A 12553-nucleotide genomic window follows, 5' to 3' on the forward strand; every position below is an offset into this window, starting at 1 on the left:
AGATATCCGTCGTGTACCAGAAGACTCATTCAACCAGCCGGCCTCCGGGTTTTGTCTGTTTGCAGGAGCAGTTTGGCCTTGGGCAGCTCGGCTGAGCACAGGTCTCCACCGGGACGTTCCAGCTCAATAACATGAGAAAGATCCCAGCGAGCGCAATTGTGTGTCCTGCGGGACGAGGAATGTGGGAGAGTTGTAAAGGTTCACACTGCATGGTAAACATGTTTAATCAGTAAACTGCATGTTTAGACGAAACAAAACACATTTGCGTACGTCCAGATGGGTCCGGCAGCTGCTCCTATGAGCAAGGCACTGGTTAAAAGCCACATCATTAACCTCCCACCTGACCGCTAGCAAGGGGTTCAATAACTTAAATATAGGTTCAGTTTCAAAGTACATCTATTTATCAGTGAACATGAGGAAATATCCTGTATTGTTGCATCAGTGGATCCTTTTTAGTGTATCACACCACCTAAAGGACATCTGGGTTCATGACTTCAGAACAATGATGGTTTTTCATGCAGTGGGCAAATTCCATTATTTATAATCTATCATACGACATTCTTTTGAGAATTTCATAAATAATGCATCATATAATTAGTTATGTATTTAACTGTAAAACGTAAACAGGGGGAACTATAACATACATGAAGTGAACAGACCTATTGATAGGAATACTAATCAGGCAACAGTATTAATATTTGTTTTAAATACTGTTTTATAAGAAACATATTTACTATTATGAATTGAGTTCATTGTAATGTAAGACATCTCTACCAATCCAGTGAGGGTCTTACATGAATGTCAAGTATCTTCAGCTGTGGGAAGAGGTCGAGTCCGGTGTGTAATAAAGTTTAGTTCCCTTTGAAATGAATCCCTTAATATGACTGCATCAACGTCTTTAACGTGGTAATTACCATGCTTTTACTTAAGCTGCACTTACTTACAGATACATGCTCTTTAATAGAGGCTCTGACTATGATGTGTGAGGTACTGTAGGCTTCACTCTTAAACCTCCTTAGGCTACAATGAATTGCTGCATGCAGTTCATCAGCCACCTGCAGAAGATGGAGGATACAAGTGCATGAAGTGCCTGACTGCTTTCCACTGATGTCCTTCATTTTAGAATTCAACAAGCATGTTGTGTCTTAAATCGTTTAATGACTGGTCCTGTTGTGCTCGTGACATTGTGTATCTCGACTCTATTACTATGTTGTATAATGATGATAGGCACATGTTCCTCTTTTATCTGAGCTGCTTGACAAATTATGTCAACTAATTGCTGACGTGGCAATAAAGAGCGGGTGTGAAACTTTGGATCTTTCGGTCGCTTAATGTACACAGGAATAAAGCAAGCTTTCCAGTTCATCACTTAATAAAACATCATCATCATCATCATCATCAGCGTTGGGGGTGTTTCGTGTAATGCACGTTTATTATCATTATCACACGTCACCAGAGAACACACCAACTATACGTCACAAACATAACAGGGTATATTGTATTCAACATTTGAGTTGTTTACTGTATGCTGAGCACACACACAAGTTCGCCATGGTCTGTGTGGAGCTAAATCACGTGTGTGTAGTGTTAACCGCAGCAGGCTGCTGTCTCTGTAAAGTGTCTGTGTAACCGTTGTGCGCGAGGAGGAAGGAGAGACTGGGAGGGGGAGGGGGAGGGGGAGAGGGAGGGGGAGGGGGGCGGGCTCGCGCCGCGGTGATGGGACTACTAACCCGTTAGCGCCACAGCCTCCTCCTCTTCCATCATGGCTCCCTCGGCAGACAGGCAGGGATACTGGGGGCGGCCGACCTCAACGCTGGACTGGTGCGAAGAGAATTATGTCGCCTCTTTTTACATCGCGGAATTCTGTAAGTGAAATACAATTGGCTTTTTTTTTCTTCATTTGTTTTTTTTTCACTGAAAATGGTTAAATTGTCGGCCCCGCCTCCGCAGCCTCTCGGGTCGGACGCTTGGTCGCGGTGTGCGAACCGAACGCCCCTGAAATCCGGACACATGACGCGGGGCAGCGGCCGAAGCTTCATCCCAATGGACGGCTTCGTGCTCCAGGCGTCGCTCGGCCAATGGGAACGGCCGCTGAGTGTAGCCGAACTCCGCGTTAGCTAGCTCCGGCGGCATGGCACCGAGAGCTAACGGGGAAAGACGAGCGCTGTCCGGTACACCTGCTCCGTGTCGCTCCGCTCACCGGGGCGTTACTCCAACCGGTCCTCCCGAAGTGCGTTTCGCTCGTTCACGCATTTCCTCCATACAATTCGGGAAAGTCTCATGATAAATAAACAACAACAACAAGAATAAAAAAACGGGCTCCTCAGGAACCATTATCTTAGATTTAGATGTGTCAGCTGTTCCAGAAACGACTGTCAGCGGGGCTTTAATCAGAAATGAGGAAGAGTGAAACGGTTTCATTGAAAAGCTTTGAGCCAAACTCCTGTACACTGGAACATTCACAAATAATGATGTAAAGTTACTCAATAGCTCAGGAAGATCAAGAGAACTAAGCTGTGTACTAAACTATGTGTCCTCTTACAGTGTTTGTATTAATTCACAATACATTTAAATGAATGCTTGCCACAACAATGTGACATTAAGCTAAACAAACACTATTGTATTGTGCTATTCATATAGATTCAATGTAGAATAGAAGTTTAACTCTTTTTAGTACAATGTTCACTTCCATGTTGAGGAACTTGCAGTTGCTCAGTGACGCCACAGTTAGTCCCAGGTAATCTGAAGCCAAGTTGGTCAAAGTTTAGTTATATTATTGCTTGTTTATCTTCTGTGTATTTTGTCCATTCCACGCCTTTGTTGTGATACATTTAATGTTATTGTCCTAAAAGGTTTTACTCAAGGCCACTAGTTGTGGGCTGACTCGGATCCAGCACATTTCATTGTTTCTAAAACACAAACACTGGCGTGGAAGCCGCACATCAAGGACATTTTAAGCTTTTGTTTGCACAGAGGACACGGGCCCAGCTGTGGCATTTAAACGTCGATCCAGGTTACAATGGCAATGGAATGTGTCATCGTTCACGGGGAGAAGACCAGAGACACCGGCGTGGTTTTAATCCTCATTCGACGTGTGCCGTTGTGCACTATCTACATCAGCACACGGCTACGGGGGAGAAAGCAGAGCCAAAGAGGCCGCTCATAAAGAGTCTCTCACACGGGCGTCCCATCGCATTCAGATGTTTGAGGTTGTCGTTGAAATGTGTAAAAACACAACACTCATATGTTGTAGTACATTTGTTATCAGTAACCAAAGTCCACCCATTTTAAAAAGGACTCTAGCAACGAACTGTCGTCTTTAATCAGACAGCTGCAGATAAAGGACATGTGTCAACACCAGTGAGCAGCAGAAGTTTTCAAACTACTCCCAGTTTTCTTTTGTAATTGCCAGGCCTCAAAAACTACTTATGGCTCTATTATAACTCACGTAGTCTGAAATTCTGGAACAAAAAAATAATAACACACATTTATCTCCATTCGACACACTACTCATTTGTGTGTGCTAAAGACTTCCATTGAAACACCACACTCAATTATCAATTATCTGTACCCACAACTGAAAACACCTGGAACCAATTAGATCACTATAAATGAACTATAAATAGGGTTCAGGTTTGCTCAATGGAGAGAGAGACTGTTATTACAATGCACTGCATTTAGTTAACAGTGCACTACTGTAATGTATGCAGATGTTATAATGATCACATGTTACCAGCCCGTCTCACTGAACTCTCACCACAGTCACGTGGCCAATCACAGAGGTGATAATTCAGAGGCGTTCTAATGTTGCACAGGCCATGTTGTCCGGCTCTAATTGGTGTCTGTTGTCTTTTTGAACAGGGAACACTGTCAGCAACCTGATTATGATCCTTCCTCCCATTTATGGAGCCATTCAGACGTTCCGAGACGGCCTCGAGTTTCGCTACATCTGCTCTTTCCTTGGACTGGCAGGTTAGTTCGTTAAAATCACAAGTTTGAATCGCTCTGCTTTACATGTCGTCGTTAGTGATAATATAATATGTTGTGCGGTATTGTCTGCTGGCGCCGCCTATCACGTTGTGCACACTCAAATACATCCTGACGTCCTCTAATGTAATGTTTTGTGTGGTTGTCTGTCCATCGGCCAGCTGTCGGTGTTGGTTCCTGGTGCTTCCACATGACGCTGCTGTATGAGATGCAGGTGAGATACAGTGTTAAATAATCATCCTGCAATGTCAGCAAAAACTGGGAATCTTGCCTTTTTTGATCAATTCCTTGATGAATCATACCTATACATTACAAATATTTGTAATAGATTCATGAGGTCAAACATGTTCTGCCTACCACCATGTTAGGCTATGCATAAACAATGTAGTCGTACATTGGTACTAACTTGTGTTTTCTTTGCATTCTCATCTGCAGTTACTGGACGAGTTGCCGATGATTTACAGTACATGCGTCTTTGTCTACTGCCTGTAAGTGGCTCAACCTTTTAGATTTATTGCTGATGAAGACAGAATTTGTGTGGTTGTGGCTGTAAAATGAGCCTCTGAATACCTTACTGGTCACTTCATCCAATCCAAGAAATTTGTGTATCATCTTCTTGTGGATATTGATTCTAAACTGGGCATTAGTCCTTCTTCCATATCATCACTGGCCAGGTCTATGTTAAAACATTAGCATCCATGTGTGCATGGTTAGGAGGGAACTTGCTGTTAAACCTTGTGGGTCTCAGTGTCCCCCTACAAGCCTGACTTGGGGAAGCAGAGCTGCCCAAGCGGGAACACGAAAATGATGGATGCTGTGCTCGCCAGAAAGTCTTGGACCTGTGTCAACCGGTGAAGAAGTTCGCCCGGGGTGGTTTCTTCCTTGAATCAGTGTTCCGAGACATTCAATTTGCATTTGCCAGACAATTTTCAGAAATCTCATTGTGTAAATGTTTTGTGAAGGGACCAATAGTCAACCCTCCACTATTGTTTTGACATCGAGGTATCTGGGTAAAGATATCGTGATATTTGATTATATCCACATCGCTCAGCACATTAACAAGGTGCATGGACGCCGTCCCAGGAATGACTGTGTAATAACGACTGGGTGGTGGGTGCTCGCTCTGGGAAGCAAGGCTGAAACCATGTGGGACGGCCCCTGCAGCCCTTTAAACACCTGCACCTCATCAGGAGGAAGAGCCGGCTCCAGCCCTCGCAGCCCGACAGACCTCCTCTGGGTTGAGGGCCAAGCGTTAGTGTGCAACAGTGTGCGGTTGAGAGTTGGCAGCACCGTTACAGCTGTTTGTGTACAGTTTATCTATTAGGGAATAAATGCTACGAGACCAACGCTAAGTCCCCGTGGCACCTGCTATTTAAAGTGAGCTGACTTTTAAGGTGGACCAGTTATTCTCATTTTAGTGACACGCCTCTGCGCTCTGTTTTAATCAGCACCACCCCTTGGTTACACATTAACCCCTCCGTTATAACTTGCTCTATTTATTATATTATATTTATTATAACCCAAACTGTTAAGATAATCACAATTATTTCTTTCTCCTTTTTTTTTAACCAGATATGAGTGTTTCAAACAAGAGAAGAGCATCAGTTTATTTACGATTGCGTTGCTGTTAATCTTCAGCGTCTCGGTCACTCTGGTGAGTATCCTCTTGCACTGTAACGGGGTCATTTTGTTTAAAGCACGATGTAAAAGCCATCCATCCTCTCCTCTTGAGTGCTTCTTGTGGTTTTGTCTGCAGGTGTACTTGCAGTGGAAGGAGCCCGTCTTTCATCAGGTGAGGGAGAGCGCTGCGTCACGCTCAACGCGCTCACACCGCTCATTGTTTGCCATCTGGGCTGAGCGTGCCTTCACTCACTTCTTACCTTGTGTCAACAGATTGGGTTCGACAAATGTGTCTCAATCTCACTCAGTGTGCTCCATGCGAATACAGTAGCATTTCATACCAAAGCAAATATACGAAAGTATTCAACATTTAACGTTTTCTTTACTGTTTGCTGATGTTTATAATACGTAGAATAAAAGAATTAAAAAAAGATACATTCAAAAAAATTCTAAACTGCTGAATCCTGTGGGATCAAAACTGAACACTGGACCTTACGGAAAAACATTTTAATATTCTTATCTCAGCTTGGTTTTCATACGCTGTGTAAATGATCAGCGTGAACATGATGGATGCACCTGTGTGTAAATGAGTGCTATGCCAGCCTATGCGTCTGAGATTGAAGTCCTGCTTTCAGAGATCCACAAAGGAACGTCGATCAATATAACAGCATCAGCAGCAACATGAAGGGACCTGCTAAAGACCAGGAATGGGGAGGAAATAACTTGTGCTGTTAATGGCATGTCCCCAGAGTGTCTTACTCTATGAAATAAAGAATAATCTCATAATCCTGATCATATAAACCTTTAAAAACAGTCACTTGTGTTATGCACACGAGTTGTGTTCAGCGCAACCGAAGAGTGTTTTATTTTTTATTTCGCCGATTCATTTTCTAGATTATTACCTCTGAAGATGTAGAAATAGTTTAAATCATTTTTCCTGTAAAATGACTAAAAGTCGGTCGCTCTAATAAAGAAGAGAGACGTAATAGTTACCACACTCAAAGAAACAAACTTGTTGGATGGCAGAACATCTGAGAGACAACTTTGTTTTTTATGGTCTAGGCTGTGTTGGCGTTGATGTTACCTCTGATCTCAATGTTCATCTTCTGGTCACCTCTGGACTAATAACTGGGTCTTCCTCTAGGTCATGTATGGCGCGCTCGTAGCTTGCCTAGTGATACGATCTATCTTCATTGTGACATGGTAAGTTAGCCAAGAGGACGTTTAAAATGGAAAACATTACCATACCAAATGATTGCTCGTCAATAATATAAAATGCAGCAACAACTAGCGAAAGGGTTTCTTCTTTGTGTCTTTTGTTTGTCGACCTTAGGGTGTACCCATGGCTGCGGCCACTGTGTTACACCTCCTTAGGAGTCTTTATGTTGGGCTTCCTGCTGTGGAACATTGACAACATCTTCTGTGACACACTGAGGTGAGTATTTGCAGCAGAAAAACACAGCGGGTCTTGTTATTAAGCATTAATGTGCTTGAGTTTGAGATGTGATCACATTTAACAGCAGCAGTGTGGAATATGTTCAGTCAGTGACATTAACCTTCATGTGACATCATAACAATAATGCTAATCATTTTCTTATCTCAAGGACAAGTCAGGCAATTCCAAGTAATATCAGCTCATTTCCTGTGGAATAAAAAACGTAACATGATTTATTTCAAACTAAAATGCACGATGCAATCATGTTACATTTTGATTCCCATTTGTAAAGTACAATCATATCTAAAAAAAAACATTCATAAAGACAATTAATAAGCATCCTCTTCTGGTCAATCCCATTCTGTTGGAGTTTTCTTTCTTTTGTTCTGAATTTAACTTTCTTTGGTCTCTCAGAACCAGCCGGCAGAGACTTCCCTCTGGGGTCGGAGTAGTGACACAGTTCCATGCCTGGTGGCACATCTTCACAGGCCTCGGGTCCTACCTGCACATACTTCTCAGGTGAGCAACAGGAGATATGCGCAGTGGCTATAACGGCAAAGCACCGGCGGCAGCGGTGGAATCATGTTTCCAGGGGGATTGTCCTCCTGAATTTACCTGTATGTACTCACACTAAGCTTTCAGGGAAGTTCTTCAAATTAATTGACTAGAATTAGGTAACAAGTGACCTTTAAGACACATTTATGTCATCATTTAAGAATCCATTATTCTAATTCGGACAATTTCAGATAAATGTCTGATCGGATAAAGTGAAGAGGTGATGATATTTATGACACACCTAGATTTACACTGTGACATGAGAGGTTGGCTGAGGCATACGACTGCGATGCAGTGATTGTGGTTGTGGTGAGACATACTCACTCGTTTCACAATCTAATGTTCCTCTTCTTTTTAGCCTGCAGATCAGGTCAACCTACCTCAAGCACAGACCAAACGTAAAGGTACGTCCAGCCCGCAGCCACTGTATGCACTGCAGCTTTGATTTAAATGCCTTCATTAATTCATTTCCTTATTTGTCCTGTCTTATCCTGGTTCTGTCCAGTTTCTTTGTGGAGTTTGGCCCACGTTGCACATTGATCCACAGAAGACGAGTTGAGCTGAAGGGACGGGGGCCGACTGAAGGCCGGTGACTGCCATACCCAGACACCATCGGCACAGGGAACTGCCCAATGCCCACTGCTCGGGACTCAGCCCAGGTGGACCCCAAGGCACCCCCCTGGGGACCCCTCAACTCTGCACTGTGGGGATTTTACAAAGAACAGTAAAGCACTCAGTCCAGTTTAAAGGAATGTAAGATTCTTTTCACAATTAATTAAATTAGCTTTTCTGTAATCTTATTGAAGTGTACTAATTGTATTTGCTCATTCAATTTAAATCCAGAAAGGATGTGTCGGCCACCGCAGTGGTAAATACTGAAGGGGATGGGTATTTTCTTAATTAGAGATTGGGAACAGGAAAAGCTCTGTCATCATTCAGTCTTGGTCCATGAGCATATTTATTGTTGTATGTTTGATTCTGTGTATATTTGAATCTCCGAAACCTAAAGATATTTAAATAGATCCCGAAGCTAAAGTATAACTAAGACCTTTGCATATGAGTAGTTTTAACACAGGGTCGTTTGAGGGAGTATCGTATTGCTTTTAGATGTGATCACTACAGACGGGATAGAAAGTGCCAACGAGACAGTGGAAGTGAGACTGTGTCCTTGAAGCCTAGCCTTCCTTCATTTTGACTTTCCTCTTTTCCTCTCTAACCAAGCCAAGACTGGAATTATCAATTGCTCTTTTCTTTCTTTGCCAAATTTGTTCTGGAATTTTAAAAGAGTCTCGTAATGAGAGAGACTTTTACATGTTTTACCTTGCTGTGTTGGAGAAGGAAATGCAACGCTCACACCTTTGTTCCATGGCATTATCACATATCCTTGTGTTGTTTAAGGACACCAGATAAGAATGTGCCAGTTACACAAAGCCAGTCGAACCACTTTCGACAGCTCGGGTTTCTGTGGCCAGAGAAGCGCTTTCACACTCTTTAAAGGGGGTACTGCACACATCTGAGAGGGACAATGATTTTACAGCCCCCCTCAGCCCCGTATGGGTCGACTGTTGGGTGGTAACAGAATCCCCATGAGCCTCCCTCAGGGTGTGTTATGTTAAGAAACCTGTGTGGATCAGATATGGATAGTTGAGACACAGTTAACGAGGCAGGCTAACACAGACAACATGTTGAAGAGGAAGATTTTATATTTGCGTCATTGCATCGTCCTGCTGCAGAGGACCAGACAGCCTCCTGCTTTGTTCAACTCCTTTATAGTCGAGTGTTTTTATCATAACTAATAACTAGTTATTATAAAAACACTCGACGATACCACTACATTCTATTTATGCCACTTATTTATTCGTCCTTTCTTTTGTTTCCTTTATTTACGCCGAGGCGTGATGCTGAAGAGTCCAATGGTCCATGTGCATCTTGTCAGGGAAACAGTTTATGATACAACCGCTAGGTGGCATCAGTGTCCAGCTTATTTCAGACATTGCCAAACGTGCCACAGTGCACTGATGAGCTATACCTACTGTAGAAGAGGATCTCTGACTTGCTTTTCCTCTGATGGAGTTGAGGCGTGAAGCAAAGGGATTTGTGTGTGTGTATGTGTGTTTGTTCTGCTGCTGTGAATACGTGGATCTGTAATGGTAACAATAGAACCTAGAGCCGGCACTCTGGAAATGCACATGAAGTATGTTGTTTGTGTGTGGGGCTCCGGAACGGCTGTGTGCCGGGTTATCTCCAGAGACGGCACACGTTACATCCATATATCAAGATGCATTTTCACTCTGCTAACCCAGAGTTACAAGTGTTCATAAGCACAACATGTGAAAGAAAAAAGTATTAACATTGTTCAAATGTCTGTTTGGAACCTCCAATGTGTGTTAACATCGTTGACATGGCTGCTCATCAGCAGAGGTGAGCGGCCGTCAGAGCGGGTGCCTTATTGTTGTCCTCGCAGTCCAAGTAATCCGAGTTGCCTTGACGATGGTGATAAACAAACCCATTCAACTGCCCCATTAATTTCATTCGTCCAGCATCTAAGTTACAGGTCGTTCTAATGATGTTCACTGTAGCTGTAAGTAAAACAATAGGTGTTGAGGCCAGAAGAGCAAACTGTTGAACTCTGGTCACGAACCAGGCTTTAATGATTTGTATTGTATATCTGTATTGTCAAATAAAAGAAAATGTGTCGGACCATTTGTCTACGGAAGAAGTTCACTTTGTCCTCGTCCTCTCTCTGGAGTCGTATGGCGTCTTCCACCTCATGAAGAGCAGCCCCTTACATCAAATGCATGTCAATGATATTCAATGGAACACTAACATGTGACTCACGGACGTTTTATCTGCAATTCTTATCACATCTGTTATATTGTTGGGGTGTGGCTGTCACTTAGTGGCCGTGGCACAAACACACTGAAGGTGCTCGCACGCTTCTGTTTACTCTCATGCTGCTCATCACTGACCCACATTCGCCCTTCAGATTATGGTTCCCAGAAACCTAGTTAGGGCTGTCTCAGGTTTGCCCTGGTCCAGCCCCTATAGATATGCTGCAGGCCTATACTGCTGGGGGACATCTTAGGATACACTGAGCTCCTCTCTCATCCTCTCTCTCTCCTTCTGTATGATTGTATGTCCCATTAATGGACATTAATAAAATATAATTCTTCCCGGGAGTCTTTGCGCTTTCTCTCCTCACAGGTTTACATAGTAGTATTATTATTAGTATCTTACTATATTCACTGATGCTGTTATTATTCCACTACTGATTTTGATTAGTTGATTAGATCAATATTCTACTTTCATAATTTCTGTCATACTGAGTGTTGTAACGCTGTTCATCTGTATACATGACATCTCTTGCTTCTGTCCATCCTGGAGAGGGATCCTCGTCTGTTGCTCTCCTGAAGGTTTCTTCACTTTTTTCCCCCGTAAATTTTTTGGGAGTTGTTTCCTAATCCGATGTGAGGTCAAAGGTCAGGGATGTCGTATGTGTACAGATTGTAAAGCCCTCTGAGGCGGCACATTTGTAATTTGTGATTTTGAGCTATACAAAACAAACAGAATTGTGATGAAATTGAATTACTCTTCAGAGAACAGATGCAGGAAATGTACTTGTAAACAAACACAGAACGTCATCACTTCACACTTCTGACAACACCACCGTGGAAGCAAACAGCCCAGTCCATGCTGGAGTTGAAGGAACTGTCTACCCCCTCGAGGAAGTATTTCTTTGCATCACCGCAGAGAATGAAAACCACAGCAGCTCCCTGTGTGCGTCACTCGGGCTTTTCTTCCACGGTCGCAGTTACTGATTCACTCCTTTAGTCACTGAAACCTTAGTCAGTCGCTTGGGTTCGTCACAAGGAATCGCCTACAGGTTTCAGAGGGGCTGACCGTGTGGGTGTGTGTGTGTGGGTGTGTATGTGTGTGTGTGTGTGTGTGTGTACTGTGTGTTGCCGTAGGCTATGCGCAATAAAGCATGTTGGTGCAAACACGGCTCACAAATATGTCTGAGCATAATGACAGTGATGTAAATTGTCCTGTACACTTTAAAGCTTCATGGGAACAAACATTTCCGTTGTTTGCTGTTTTATTTCCATTCCGTTGAGCATATTTCATATGCGATGTGTTTAGCTTTTCATATTTAGTGCCACACACCTGTTTAAAGGGATGTGTTACATCTTTGATTGCAATGTAGGTCTATGGTATCATTGCTAACAGGGTTCAGTATTCAGCAGCAGGCTATTTACAGATGTTTAGAGACCAACATCAGGACTAAATAGTAGTGAGGTAGGCTACAGTCTAAGTTCAGTCCCAATGTATCTGTTGGATCTAAACATCTCTCAATGTGGTGACAGTGCAACAGCCTACCAGGTTTAAAACATTATATTTAACGAAATAAAAAGATGGGTGAATGTACATATTATGTTATTAATATACAGGCACGTGCACAGACATTTTGGGGGGCAGGTGCTCAAACCAAAAAAAAGGGCACCCAATGCCAAAAAAAAATTCTGACAGAGTTACTTACATTTTCTTTATGAATAAAGATACATTTTTATATCGCAACAACAGTACAAGCGTTCTGGTTGGCTAATGGTCGTCATGCCAGCCACGTATCGCCCTCCTTGCTGGTCTGATACGGATCCGTATAGCCCTCTGACGTCATTTTCAAAATGAGCGATATTGATAGACATCAACAGCCAAGAGCAGTGGCCCTCAAACTAATGCCCGCGGGCCGGATGCGGCCCGCCTCCACATTTGGCCCGGCCCTCTGAACAATACAAGAGAGGCCTTATGATTTTTTTTTCAGTCTGGCCAGCAAATCCTAGACTAGCTCCTGTTAAATAGAACGGAATAAGAATTATCTCTCTCTCTCTTCTCTCTCTCTCCCTCTCTCTATTCTCTAAACATAACTAACGTCTGGACAAGGCTTTGAAATCACGGATT

The 12553-nt window shown here is 43.1% G+C and overlaps 1 protein-coding gene across 1 annotated transcript; it reads left to right on the forward strand.

The window, feature by feature from the left end:
* The first annotated feature begins 1735 nt into the window (after positions 1-1735).
* On the forward strand, positions 1736-10298 carry acer3 (alkaline ceramidase 3). Its single transcript, XM_056444806.1, has 11 exons — positions 1736-1865; positions 3862-3972; positions 4149-4201; positions 4423-4475; positions 5560-5641; positions 5744-5779; positions 6752-6810; positions 6941-7042; positions 7457-7561; positions 7956-8001; positions 8103-10298. Exons 1-11 carry the CDS (start codon positions 1763-1765, stop codon positions 8154-8156), a joined length of 804 nt encoding a protein of 267 aa, XP_056300781.1. The 5' UTR covers positions 1736-1762; the 3' UTR covers positions 8157-10298.
* Positions 10299-12553: the final 2255 nt, after the last annotated feature.

Source organism: Pseudoliparis swirei, chromosome 3, assembly GCF_029220125.1.
Source record: "Pseudoliparis swirei isolate HS2019 ecotype Mariana Trench chromosome 3, NWPU_hadal_v1, whole genome shotgun sequence".
NCBI lineage: Eukaryota > Metazoa > Chordata > Actinopteri > Perciformes > Liparidae > Pseudoliparis > Pseudoliparis swirei.

Excerpts from the sequence above, each read along its gene's own strand:
- acer3 (XM_056444806.1), top strand. The coding sequence starts at position 1,763 with ATGGCTCCCTCGGCAGACAGGCAGGGATACTGGGGGCGGCCGACCTCA. Across the intron at positions 7,562-7,955 it reads TACCTGCACATACTTCTCAG|CCTGCAGATCAGGTCAACCT; the intron begins GTGAGCAACAGG and ends TCTTCTTTTTAG. Across the intron at positions 8,002-8,102 it reads AGCACAGACCAAACGTAAAG|TTTCTTTGTGGAGTTTGGCC; the intron begins GTACGTCCAGCC and ends GGTTCTGTCCAG.